The following is a 13901-nucleotide window of genomic DNA, read 5'->3' as shown; positions in this document are numbered from 1 at the left end:
TTTAAAAAGATTGATGAAATGAATACATCTATGGTCAGATGAAGAAAATGTAGAAAAGATACATATTCTAAATCACAGGAATAAAAGAGGGAACATAACTGCATTCCCTACAGGCATTAGAAGAGTAATAGAACACGGTAAACGCTCAGCAAACAGTTCCAACAGTTTAAAGGCTGTGGACAGCTTCTTAAGGAAGTACCACCAAAGCTCACTCCAGAAAGTAATAGCTAGCATAATGATCTTAGATCTTTTGAAGAAGTTGAATTCATATTGAAAAGCTTCCAGCAAAGAAAATTCCCGGCCCAGATTCGCTTCACTGCTGAATTCTACCAAAGATCTAAGGACTCTACAAAAATACAGGGGAAAGGACATTTTCCAGCTCATTTTATGAGGCCATCCTTACTTTGAAACTAGACAAAAAGAAAAACTAACAAGATTCCACAAGAACTTAGATGTAGAGTTCCTTAAGAAAATATTAGCAAATTAAATACAGCAATATATTAAAAAGATAACATGTCATAACCAACCACGGTTATCTGGGAACACAAGGCTCATTCATCCTTCAGAAATCAATCAGTGTGGGGTGCTTGGGGGGCTCAGTCAGTTGAGCATCCAACTCTTGATTTCGGCTCAGGTCATGATCCCAGGGTCATGGGATTGAGCCCCACGTTGGACTCTGTGCCGAATGTGAAGCCTGCTTGAGGTACTATATTCTCCTCCCCTCCCCTCCATTCATGCACTCTCTCTCGCAAAGTGTGTGTGTGTGTGTGTGTGTGTGTGTGTGTGTGTGTGTATACACACACACATACATACATATATATAATCGGTGATAATGACCAAATGCAGACAAAATGGTAGAGCGATAGGGACTCTTATTTGTGGCTGGTGGGAACACAAAATGATACAGCCACTGCAGAAGACAGTTTGACAGTTTCTTACGAAACTAAATATAATCCAGCAATTACGGTATTTACCCAAAGGACTTGAAAACTGATGTTCACACACAGACCTGCACACGGATGTTTATGGCGGCTTTATCCACACTTGTCAAAACTTGGAAGCAACCAAGATGTCCTTCAGTAGACGAGCGGATAAATAAACGGTGGTATAACCAAACAGATATTACCCAGTGCTAAAAAGAATGAGCTGTCGAGCCTCGAAAAGACATGAAAGAACCTTAAATGTTCCTAAGTGAAGGGAGCCAAGGCAAAGTCTACATACCGTATGATTCCAGCTGTATGACATTCGGGAAAAGGCAGAGCTGTGGAGACAACAGATCAGGGGTTGGCGGTGGGGAGATGGATGGGTGGGTAGAGCGCGGGGGACTCTCGGAGCAGTGAAAATGGTGTGATGCCATCATGATGGATATGTGTCATTATGTATTTATGTAAATCCCTGGAATGCACAACACCAAGAATGAACTGTGATGGTAAACTCTAGACCTGCGGTGATTATGTTGTGTCAGTGTAGGTTCGTTGATCGAAATGGATATACCGCTCTGGGGGTAGGGATGCTAATAATGGGGGAGGCTTCACATAAGGGGGTAGAGGGCACATGGGCTGTCCCTGTACTTTCCCCTCCACTTTGCTGTGAACTTAAAACTGTAAGAATAAAGTCTTAATGAAAAATCAAACAGGGATACTAACAGATAAAAGAAGAAAAACCATGTAGTCATCTCAATAAATTCCTTTATGATAAAAAACTCTCAATAAATTAGTAATAGAAAGGACCTTGGAAACTGACAAGGCCCCCTTAAAACAACATCTGTAGCTGATACCATTCTTAATGGTCAGAGACTGAAATGATAAGCCCCTGAAATCAAGGAACGTGGCAAGGATATTCATTACCAGTCGTATTCAGCCTCCTGAGTCCCAGCCAGTGTAGTAAGGCAGGAAAGAAAGAAATGGCATCCAGCTTGGAAGGGAAGGTATACACTGAATCAGTGTGCAGATGTCAGGATTGTCTTCACAGAGAATACGAAAGAGTACAAGAAAAAACAGAAACAACAAAACAAACCCCGAAACTGCCCCTCCTAGGACTAACAAATAAATTTAGTATAATTGCAAGACATCATCAGGTCAGTATTCAAAAATTAGTTGGATTTCTTTCTCATAGCAACAGACAACTGGAATTTGGAATTTTTATGAAATAGTTACATAGAAAAAAGAAAGTACTTAAATGTAGATCTGTTTATAAAGTGTGTGTCAGATTTAATGCTGAAAACCATTCCATATTGATGAAATCAAAGACAATCTAAATGGAAAGAGATACTGTGTTCATGGATTAGAAAGCTCAGTATTGTTGAGATGTCAGCTCTCCCCAACCTGATCTGATCTGGCGTGTCCATGTTAGTTCCAATCAAAATCCAAGCAGGAGTGTTTGTAGAAATCAACAAGTGACCTCAGGGTTGTGAGTTGGAGCCCCGTGTCGGGCTCCACGCTGGGTGTAGAGCCTACTTAGAAAATAAAAAGACAGGCCACACGCTGTCAAAGAATGTTTACAAATCGTGTGTCTGAGCAAGAACTGTATCCAGCTGTATAAAGAGTATTCAAAACTTCAATAATAAGAAAAACAGTCCAGTTTCTTAAGATCAAAAGATTTGAGCAATGAATAAAATATATTTGTGTAGCAAATAAATATAAAAATGCCCATCATTTGTCATGACTGAAACTCAAGTTAACACCACGTTGAAATACCATTACGTACCTTTTGAACAAATTGTATCTGTTTCCTGTGTCTGCTGTAACACACTGTTGTAACAAAGCCACAAACGGGCTTAAAACAGCAGACACCACTGCGTCCCAGTGAATGCCGGAAGCCCAAGTTCAGGGTGTCAGCAGTGCCGCACTGCATCCAGGGACAGTAGCCGAGACTCCTCCTTAGCCTCTTCCACCTTCCGGTGGCTGTTGGCATCTTTGGGCTTGTGGTCACCTGCCTCCTTCAGCTTCGCATCCCCTTCCCTGTGTGCCATTGTGTCCCTTTAAAAAAATGTTTGTTTAAACATTCGTTTATTTTTTTGGAGAGACAGAGACAGGACGTGAGCAGGGGAGGGGCAGGGAGAGAGGGAGACAGATCTCGAAGCAGGCTCCGGGCTCCGAGCTGTCAGGCCAGGGTCCAACGCGGGGCCCGAACTCATAAGCCGCGAGATCATGACCTGAGCCGAAGTCGGATGCTCAACTGACCGAGCCACCCAGGTGCCCCATTGTGTCCTTTATAAGGACACCCGGAATGTCATTTAGGGGCTATCCGGATAATCTAATCTCCTCTCAGGATCCTTAATTGATTACATTCAAATAAGGTAACATTCACAGGCCCTGGGGAATAGGGTGTAGACCTATCTTTTGGGAGGCCACCTTTCAGCCTCCTACACAGCTAAGCCAGACCACAAAATAGACAGTACTCCATGCTTGCGACAGTGGAGAGCCACCTGGAGGGCTCACAAGTTACTCTTGGGAATGCAAAGTCAGACGACCGGTTTCTGAAAACGTTTGGCGGTTTTTCCAGAGTTAGACAGACATTTGTTGTACCATCCAGCAATGTCTTAGATGTTTACCCAAGTAAAATGAAAACTGTGCGACACAAAATTGTGAGGGTTTGTGTCACCTTTATTCATAATCACACAAGACCGTAAACAACCCAAAGTGTCCTCAGACTGGAAAACGGCTAAATGCCGTTATAGCAGCTCTGAGTTAGAAATCGCGTACGTGTGTGGAAGGCTTTCCGATGACAGCGAGGCTGCTCTCCGGGTGCTAGCTGTGTGCCAGGCGGCATCCTCGGTCCTCTGCGCGAGCGTGACCCTCGCGGCAGGCCTGGGGGAGACACTGCAGAGGCTCCCAGTGTCCACAGTAGCACCCACAACCGGGGAGTGAAAAACCAGGGCTGGGGCTCGGCAGCTGCGTGGTCAGCCGCCAGTTCGCACTGATGTCCAGCTGACGTCACACTACTGACACACCGCTTCCAGGTCTGTCTTGTCATTTGAAATTCATGCCCACGTTTTTAGGCCCTTCCCCTCCTGATGTCCTTGGGGACCCCTTTTCCCATGTGATCACTAACACCGATTGAGATTCGGATGGCTCATTCTACTCGTTGGTTAGCCTCTCCTGTAACGAGTATAGTTTGAGCTTCACGTACACGAGTAACTTAGGCTTTGTAAGTCGGAAACAATGTTGGCTACCTAAGAAAAACTAATGGGACCGACGCAGGCCTAGTGATTAGCAGTATCCCAAAATGGCACACGGTGTGGTATCCCCTGTAATTCAGGGACCTGATCTCCTTTTGTTTCCCAGATTTCCTGGTAGAGACCTGCTATTAGGATTAGAGGTATACGGAGCTGGAAGGTGTGGGGGAATGGGAGGAAATCGCATGTGATTTCTCTCCTGACAACTGTAGGCCATTGGATTTCCGATCATGTTGCTGTCCCCGGAGAGGTTTTATTACACCTTCTTCCCATCCTTCCAGAAATGTTGATATGATCATATTTGTATAGCTATTCTGTATCTACCTACATACTGATAGGGAGCACCTTAATTGATTTGTTTTGAAATTATAACAAAATTACCTTGCTTTGTTTCAAGATTTGAAGGCCATATAGAGATCTGCCCACCAGGCATGAGTCATTCAGCTTGTTCGGTCAACAAGAGTGTTCTAGAAGCTATCCGAGGAAGACTTGGATCTTTTCATGAACTCCTGCTTGAGCCACCCAAGGTAGGGCAGCTATCTTCATCACGGCTGGCCGGGTCAGTGACTTGGTTTAAATAGTGCTTAGAAAGCATATGAACCTTGTGGGAAATGGAACCGGCTGTGACCAGCACACAAGCTAGCCCTTCTGATCATCTGTGCTGCTGTTAAGCGAGGTTTTAGTTTTAAGCGAGTTACAGCTTTTATCTATATATATGTAGTGTCTACACTGGTGGATGGGGTAGAATTAAAATGAAGCAGAGTATTTATCTACTTAGGATACTCAGCTTTTTGTGCTTTTTTTCTATAAATTCTGGAGGCTTTTATGCCAATCAAACAGTCCTTGTGGCCTGTCATTTTCCCAGCTTTGAGGTTAAGTTCATCTTTTAGGAACTGATCTTTGAGGTTGAGTTGCCTTAATCCGAGTTGGAGTGGCGTATCAGTCTGATGGGTAGATGTGTTATTTAAGGAGTGCTCGGCACAGCGTGACTCAGCTCGTTTTTCCGCTGGGGGCCTCCGCGTGCTAAGCCAGCAGGAACTTCACTCAGGCAGTCCGCTGAGAGCACGAGTCGCACACCCCGAGGCCCGGTAGAGGAGAGCCGTCTGTGGGCCTCGAGTGCTGTTCTCCCGCAGCAGAGATTTAAGTGAGGGTAAGAGGCTCTTCCTTTGGGAATCTCTGTGGGAGAGTCCGGTCCGGGAGGTCCCCTGCCCACCCCAGTGCTTCCGCTTTCCTTTTTCCTTCTGCCCTGTGTCATCGCACCCAGTGGCCTAGCCGTCATGCGTGTGTTGTGGCATCTACCGTGCCAGGCCCTGGGAATCTGAAGGCACTACTTTCTCCCTTCTGCATTAGGTGCTTTCTGTGTATCTCGGCGTTTTGTGGAGGGGAACGCGATTATTTACGTCCACGACGCAGGGAGTCTAGTTCAGCTTCCAGACGGTCTCTTCAGACGGCTGACGCCACCGCTTAGCAGGCAGGGTCCCTGCCCGTGTCGTGTCTTACGCGTCCGGCCAGCGCTGGGTGCGGGCCAGAGTGCTCGGCGTTCACCCTCGGGGAAAGCCCCTGTGCCCCCGTTTAACCATTCCGGCCAGCAGCGTCCCTCGTGGCACACGTAGGGAAGAAACAGGGTCAGGAAAGAAAAAGAAGGGATTGATTTAGTAGGAGAAGCAGAGAGAATATTCCAGGTGGGAATGGGAGGTGGGGGAAGGAGGACGTATGAGGAAGTTCCCCACCCGCGTCTTCGCTGGCCTGCCTGTCTCCTCTCTGCATGGACAGGAAGGCAGCGTGTCATGTGGACTCCCACACTCTGCTTCTTGGCCCTGGTGCAGAAGCAAGGCGGTCTCCCGTTTGGACTTCCGCTCCGTCACTGCTAGGAGTCCGGGAGGTCAGTTTGTACGTGGTTTCACTAGAGGATGCGGCGTGAGTTAGACCCTTGAAGGTTTTAACGTGTCGTTACTTAGAGCTACCTCAGCTGGAGGAAGAGGCTGAAGCTTCTAGTTCCCCGCAGCCTTGAGAGGAGCAGGGGGGTGTGAGGCGCGGCGCGGGACGTGGGGAAAGGGCGGCCTCACTGCCGGCTGAGGATTCGCCACCCTTTCCCGTGGGATTTGTGAAAGTCCCAAGTGTCCTGTGTCTGTCTCTCGTGATTCAAAGTGTAGAGACTCCCTTTTATGGGCAGGTACAGGTTCGAAGTTGATCCTCTTTCAAGGTTGTGACCCAGAGACAGCTTTGAGCTTGCCTCGTTCTCGGATTTTGCAAAGATTGGGGACTGTGTTCCAAAACCACCTGTAACGTGTCTTAGTTTCGAGATTTCCGGCCAGGTTTGGAATACCTCACCTTTTTCCCCCTGAGCGTAGCCGTCTGCGATCTTCCTGCGGCACTTTGGGTGGTCGAAGCAGGGGGATACTCAATTTCTTAAAAAGTGTACGGTCCAGGGAAATGACTTGATTTCCCCCCCCTTGGTCATTTCATCGTATCTTCAAGATGGCAAAAGCGGCTTTGGATTTTCCGTCAGATGGAGGGTTCGGGCCCCAGTGTTTGCAGGGGGAGTTTACGTGGCGTGCACATTCGCCCATACCCCTCCACCCTTTTGCTTGTTTACTGAGCTGGATTTAATTGGAAAGCTTTTTCCTCCTCAGAAAAGCGTGATGAAAACTACGTGGGGTGTGCTGGACCCTCCCGTGGGCAACACCCGACTGAATGTGATCAGGTTGATATCCAGCCTCCTGCAGACAAACACCAGCAGTATCAATGGGGACCTCATGGAGCTGAATAGCGTCGGGGTCATATTGGTAAGATTTCCCCCAAAAGGTCATTTACTTTGCCCTTGATGTTCTGTAGACCTACAACTCGCACAAGTGAAAAACCTCACGCATTTACAGTCTGTCGGTGACTTCCTGGTTCTGAGCACAAATGGTCTCTTATGCAGTTTTTGCCTTGAGTTTATCGTCAGTTTTTAAGTTTTCAGTATTTATTATTGCTGCGTGTAAAGAAGTGTATTAGAGATTTCATAGATGATTAAGACCCGCTTTCCCTCCAGAATCTCAGTCTGGCACAGGTGGTCGAGCAGTCCTGTCCCTCGGGGGAGCTGTTAGCTAGAAATGACTGCTGGTTACAGCACCGTGTTCCGCTTGTAATTAGCAAAGGGACAAGTGTTTATCTTCTCTCCCCTGACAGATATGTGGTCTTTTAAGTTGAGTCCAGATTCTTCCCTGATACAACTATACTCTGTGGTTGGTGGAAGGGGAAAGGGAGAGCCCAGGAATCATCTGGACTCCCTTGACCCTCAGGTTCCCCAGTTCCAAGGTTTGTGCTTAGAATCCCCAGGCCCAGCTCTGGTGCCCCTGCCTGCTCTGTCTGTCCTGCCACCCCAGGGCATGGAAGGCACGGGGTTAACACTTAGCGGGTTTCATGAGCCGTCTGGCCTTGCCGTACACAAGGGGAAGTTTGGGCTCTTTGCACACTCTTTGCACTTCCTTCCATTTCTCATGTGATGCTGGGTGTAAACGCCTGTGCGAGAGAGAGGGTCTGTTTTTCACATCTTGCCCAGAGACGGGACACATTCTATGGCTAATAGGTGGTGGAACCAAGATTTGAATTCACATCCAGTTTCAAACCGACGTGGGCTTTATCAGCCACACTGTTACGCCACCTGGTGTCACTAAGATACTTTTAGCTGTGTTTCAGCTTTGGGTTAAATGACGACAGCATAGGAATACAGGGCAGAAACATGTTGGAGTGAGATAAAACGTTACAGAACTACAGTCTCTTTGGTGAAATAACAACCATTCTGTCTGGGGACAGTTTTTGCCCTACCCTCTGGCTGGTGGATAAATTATAGCCACATAACTTTCTACTCCTGTCCCTGAAGTCGTCAGTTACTAGCCTCTGATCTTACTGATAGTAAGTACCCAACTGCTTTTGAAGGACAGCAAATTTGATGAAACTCCTAAATGGGTCATTAATCGTTACCTGGTTTTGAGTTGAGGTAACCAGACTCGAAGCGTGTCCTGAATACATGTATACACGATGCATTTTGTGTTTGTAGGAATTGTCTTTCCTTTTTGTGATCCTATCAACTTTTCGAGCAATCTGGGAAACCCATGTGCTTTCTGGAGGTCCACACGTCACTGCTTCCCAGACCTCTCTTGTTTTACTCCATTCGCTAATAGTTCCATGAGTTTCAAATGCCTGAGTGCTTATTCTTTGTTAAGGTGTGAGCACCCTGAGATTGGAGACCATCTTTTTGTCTGTCCCTGTCTCCTGTATGGCCTCTAGCACTGTGCCCTGCACAAAAGCCATCAGTACAGGTTTGTTGACTCAAAATAAAATTCTTAAACATTTCTTTAAAAATTAGTGGACGCTTACTGAACTTAATGCCTGTGTTAGTTGCCTTGAAAATGTAAAAAGATTTTCTCTTTCGGAAGCTTACTGTTGTTTTCCTGTGTTCATTGTTGTTTTCTACTAGATTCCATGCAATTGCTGGCATGTTGAATGAGCAGGTATCATGCTCTTCAGTCTCCGTAGTGGCATTTCAAGCCCCCGTTAAAGTAAACTTGTTTTCCTTTTAAATAGTCCTGTTGAACTAAGAACATATCATTTCCACTTTATTAAATCACTCTTTGGGAAGTGTGTTAGAGTAGTGGCTTTCAACGTTGAGGCGGCCGAATAAAAGCAAGCGTGGCTTTTTCTTTTTTGTAGGACATGTTCTTCAAATATACATGGAATAACTTTTTACATACACAAGTGGAAATTTGTATTGCACTGATTCTTGCAAGTCCTTTTGAAAATACAGAGAATAACACCATTACCGACCAAGACTCCGCCGGTGACAATTTGTTACTGAAACACGTAAGCTTTACTGGTGTCTCTTTTCTGCTGCTCCTGATAAGTGTGAAGTGGGTCAGTCGAAGGGCAGGGAGGTAATTTCAGAGTCCAGATGGTTAACTCTCTTGTTTTCAAGTCTGCAGAAAGCGTTCAGCCAGTTGTTTGGCTTACCAGTTTTAAATTTTTTAAGTGTGCTTACTTGTTTTGAGAGAGTGGGCAAGCAGGGAAGGGGCAGAGAGGATGGGGAGGGAGAGAATCCCAAGCAGGCTCTATGCTGCCAACGCCGAGCCTGACTCGGGGCTCAAACTCTTGAACCGTGAGATCATGACCTGAGCCAGAATCAGGAGTCGACGGACTGAGCCACACGGGCACCCCGGCTTGCCAGTTTTAATTTGTAGGCTAAATACACGAGTGAAGGTTGGCAGGAGTGGGCTGCGTGCAGTAACGAGCGAAACGTTTCTGTGGCCCTGTTTCCTTTTGTTAACTACGAGGTGATTTTACTAAGTCAGTCTTCAGATTTCTTCTTGCCCTGAAGTTCCGTGGTTGTGCGGAGTTTTCTAGCTCACGCTGGGTTACTCGCAAACCGGGGACTTGGGAGAAGCTGGCTCAACCAAGTCGAAGGGAAAGGCCGTGACCTTGGGTGCAACTGCATCGCGCATGCCGACAGCGATGGCAGCGGGTGCGGAAGCGAGCGTGGCCCGGGCTTCGAAAGCACAGGGATTGCTGCGGATTCCGAGAGATTTTTGCCAGGGTGTACTCTTCCTTATTCTTTTGAATTCATTAGCCAGTTTTCATGGCTCGTGAAACCTGGCTTTGCTTTAGGTCAGCTGCTCAGCGGAGCGGCACCTGCAGTGTCGCTGTTCCCCAGCAGCTACGGTGCTGGAGGCGTGGCTCCCGTCCCGATCCCCGTAGCGTTTGTTCTGAGGGCCTTGCGTGACTCTGTTCCACGTTGCAGATGAGTTAGCCGGTAATTCACAGCTTGCTGGGTGATAACATGTCACTGTTCTATTTGAGTAGAGTTCTGTTTCAGTCTAGAACTTTGATGCTTTGACATTATTTACATAAATGTTAACTGGAATATTCCTTTTTATTCAGCTTTTTCAAAAATGTCAGTTAATAGAACGAATACTTGATGCCTGGGAAATGAATGAGAAGAAACAGTAAGTAAGCCGTTTTCTGAGAGGAATTCTGTCTGATTTTTAACTTGAAGAAAACACCCTCCCTTGCCTGAGAGAACAGTGAGAGTAACTACGAGGTACAGACCAGCTTCCAGTTACAAATGGTTCTCTCCAGATTCTTTCATTGTAGCCGTTTATTTTTAGATCCCCCCTGTCTTTCTAGCTCTCTTGAGGGGAACCCAGGGGTTAGCTGCCTTTGAAACTTCCGGGACCTTTTTGAATAGCTGTTTTCCTGACAGTAGGAAAGAAAAAGAGTCCTCAAGTCAAGGCCTCCCTGATGATGCTTCAAGTTCAGGTCACCCTGTGTTCTCGCCGCGGAGAAGGGCACTTCCTGACCGAAGAGGGGACGGCGACTGCCCTGGCGATTTGTGTTCAGAAAATCTCCGTTAGCCGACGGGCACGATCACCTGAAGTGGTGGCTGACACGCGTCAGGCGCTTTGCCGCACGCCCCGCTTCCTCCCTCGGGCCCTGGGGGCTTTGACGCCATCTCACAGGAGGCCGGTGGCGGGGCGTGCGTGGAAGACGCTCTCGGGGCCACTTCTTGCGTTTGCTTTTTTTTTTTTCAACTTTTTTTTTTTTTTTTTTTTTTTTTTTTTTTTTGGGACAGAGAGAGACAGAGCATGAACGGGGGAGGGGCAGAGAGAGAGGGAGACACGGAATCGGAAACAGGCTCCAGGCTCCGAGCCATCAGCCCAGAGCCTGACGCGGGGCTCGAACTCACGGACCGCGAGATCGTGACCTGGCTGAAGTCGGACGCTTAACCGACTGCGCCACCCAGGCGCCCCTCGTTTGCTGTTAAGTCAGGTGCATTGAGGTGTAATTCTTGTAAGGTGGGACTCCATCCTTTCAGGGCGTGCATTTCTAGGAGCTCTGACGAACGCGTGCGGGTGCGGGAGCACTGCGCTCAAGGCACGGAGCATTTCCAGCAGCCCAGAAGGCCGTCCCGTGCGCCTTCGTGCTTGAGCCCGCGCCGGGAGGTTTCTTGCTCTGTGTCTCTGCTCAGACTCCTCTTGCGGCCTCTGGGAGAGCTAGGAACTAAAGGGAGGTGTCAGCTTTATTTTGTCAGGTTTGGTGTTTCCGGAAGTGCTCACTGGCACTGATAGAGCTGTGACTGGACTCTGGAAAACCTGCATTTAGTCCGAGGCTCGTCTCGGTGGGCCTCGGGTCCATTCTTCCACACGGAGCTCCTGTGGGGGTGCTGTGTCTGGCCAGATCAGCCTCTCTGGGTCTGTGTTTGGCCCCACGTTAGCAGCTTAGAGCCCTCCCCAACCTCCCTTGTTCTCTGCCTCTTCGTCGCCAGTGCAAAGGTGTCTGGTATGCTCTGTGTCCCCTAAGCGCCATCCTTCAGAGGCTTGACTGTTGTAGTCCCCCCACCTTGGGCGTTCCGGAACGAGCTTTCCTAACGTTTCCTTGCCCCAGAGGCCGAAAGAACATCAGGAGCCTTGGAGCAAAACCCTGGCGGGTCGGCATTTGAGCTCCCTCGGGAGCTCGTGGGAGCACCGCACAGGGTCTGACCAGGAAGCTGCCTGTGAGGAACACCGGGGTCTCGGGATCTTATTGTGAAGCCAGAAGAGGCTCTTAACAACTCACTTGAGATCAACTCTGTGTCTTCTGACCCTTAGCTGTTTGCAGACCCTTTAAGATTCTTAGCAGATACCCTCTTTCTCAGAAAAGCCTTCAAGCAAGTATGGCTTTTTTAGTGGCCCCTGAAAGATCCTCCCTGTAAGCAAAAATCTAAGTCCTGACCCTTTGTAAACAGGCAGAGAAATCACAGCGATGTGAGAAGTGTATCTACATGGACGGATTTGGTAAAGATGGGTCCTGGTTAGGAAGGGTAGGCCCTAAATGGGGGAGAGCAACGGGGAGTGGTTTCTGTGCCCGTGTTCCAGGTGCCGTGTGGGCCCGAGACCAGCTGAGCGCCCCTCGCCTCGGCCGGATCCTTAAGATCGGCTGCTCTTTTGACCTGAGAAATGCCATTGGTAGACGATTTTGTCTGTTAGTAGACGCGGTGGAGACGTGATGTCTCAGAAAACGAAGCAGCAAGATTGTCACCTTAGGTGCTTTCAGCCTTTTTAAAGTCTGTTCACAGAAAGATCCAAAGCCAAGTCACAGAAATATTAGGTGTCAGTGAATGTTTGGGCTTTTTTTTTTATTTTTTTTTTTTTTTAAGTTTATCGAAGGTTAATGATTGGTTTGTATATTGATCGGACCTTGATGAGTGTGGCCACGTGTGATCCTTGAGCGACCGCCTCTGCCCCTCCCCACCCTGGCCTGACGTGGTGGCCGTCCATCCCCAGCTTCAGGGCCTCCGTTTTTAGAATGATCACTCCAACCCGCTGTGCTTACCAGGCTGTCTCACAACTCCCTCCGGTCGGGAGTCTGAAGATTTGTCCTCTCCCCCTTGTCAGGGCCGAGGGAGGCAGACGGCACGGCTACATGGGACACCTGACAAGGATAGCTAACTGTATCGTGCACAGCACTGACAAGGGCCCCAACAGTGCATTAGTACAGCAGCTTATCAAAGGTAAGTGGCTTTTGGAATTTTAATTACACTTTTGTTGGATTGGAGGAAGGATTTAAGGGTAAATTGGAAACCTTCGTAACGTTTGTAATGGCAGTCTGTGGAGTTCCTTTATATTGCGCGAATTATCCGGAGATCTGAGTGAAGTTGTTTGAAGAGTGTAGTTCCTTGCTCTGTGTCCCTCCTTATTTCTGCAGTCCTTTGAGTGAGTACTGGCAGCCCGGCCAAGGCACCCGCTCTCGCTCTCAGGGAGCCTGCTCACCATATCCACCAAGTCTGGCGTCCCATCGCCAGCCGCTACGTCACGAGCTGGGATCGCTCTTTTTATTTACTTCTGAAGGCCCCTGTGTATGTAGCCTGTGGATTGAGTTCCTTCAGCTGGGGTATTGCAGCATTCATCCACATGTTTTCCGTCTCTCCTCCTAAGAGGAGGGCTAGTGGACTCTAAAAGATGCTTTCTGTACCAGCATTGAAATTTACCAGGCGAGGTTACTGGCAAGAAGCTGCAGGTGCCTTTTACACTGGCGCCCAGGCCAAGAGTCCGTCCCCTCTACACCGAGGGCCCAGGAGCTCTGTGGACTCTGGGGCTTGGACTGGTCCTGCGACTTAACTCCAGGAGTGTGAAAATCTCCAACCCCTGTAGTTCTGAATTCATCCAAACTCAACTTGCTGAACACTAGAAATTGTTTCCCAGTCTATCCGGTTTGTCTTTTAAGAAGGTCTGTGTTCAAGAGGCTGTTCCCTGTCGAACATGCACTGAAAGAGCTGTTCTAGGCCGTGGGATCAGTTGGGGCTTTGCCCCCCTGTAATTTTGCTCCCTGAGACAGGTCCAAGCGGGGCCGTCCCAGGTTGTGTGCTCACCTGGAGAGGTGGCCATGGGCGTGATTATGTCCTGTGGCTCAGTCTTTGTTTTCCCGGAGCTGCTCACCACGGGGTGTGTGAGGGGCACACACACATCTGTTGGAACCGGAAGTGTCAGAGGACAGCTCTAGTCAGGGTTCCGAGATTATAGCCGTAGTTCCCTTTTCTCGGAAAAAGTATTTGTGTGCCCTTTTCTTTAAAATTCCTCTAGAAGGTGGAGTCTCACTGCTGCGTCTGTGTTGCCATGGTGGCCTATGGGCACAAGCATTTAGGAAACACTGTGTTGGAATAATTTGAGCAGCCGAACCAGGCTCCAGGAGCCATCACCGTATCTGACGGGTG

The 13901-nt window shown here is 48.2% G+C and overlaps 1 protein-coding gene across 20 annotated transcripts in view; it reads left to right on the top strand.

The window, feature by feature from the left end:
• Nucleotides 1–13901, top strand: part of PPP6R3 (protein phosphatase 6 regulatory subunit 3) — a 138405-nt gene that overhangs the window by 91663 nt on the left and 32841 nt on the right. For all 20 annotated transcript variants that reach the window (XM_049641945.1, XM_049641938.1, XM_049641929.1 and 17 more), the window contains 5 exons: nucleotides 4575–4704; nucleotides 6811–6963; nucleotides 8873–9022; nucleotides 10094–10158; nucleotides 12586–12701. In XM_049641945.1, coding sequence (XP_049497902.1) covers nucleotides 4575–4704; nucleotides 6811–6963; nucleotides 8873–9022; nucleotides 10094–10158; nucleotides 12586–12701 — 614 coding nt within the window. The remainder of the gene's footprint in view (nucleotides 1–4574; nucleotides 4705–6810; nucleotides 6964–8872; nucleotides 9023–10093; nucleotides 10159–12585; nucleotides 12702–13901) is intronic.

The sequence above is a fragment of the Panthera uncia genome, chromosome D1 (assembly GCF_023721935.1).
Source record: "Panthera uncia isolate 11264 chromosome D1, Puncia_PCG_1.0, whole genome shotgun sequence".
Taxonomy (NCBI): Eukaryota; Metazoa; Chordata; class Mammalia; order Carnivora; family Felidae; genus Panthera; species Panthera uncia.
The sequence above is the reverse complement of the archived record's forward strand: the minus strand, read 5'-3'. Positions and strand labels throughout refer to the sequence as shown.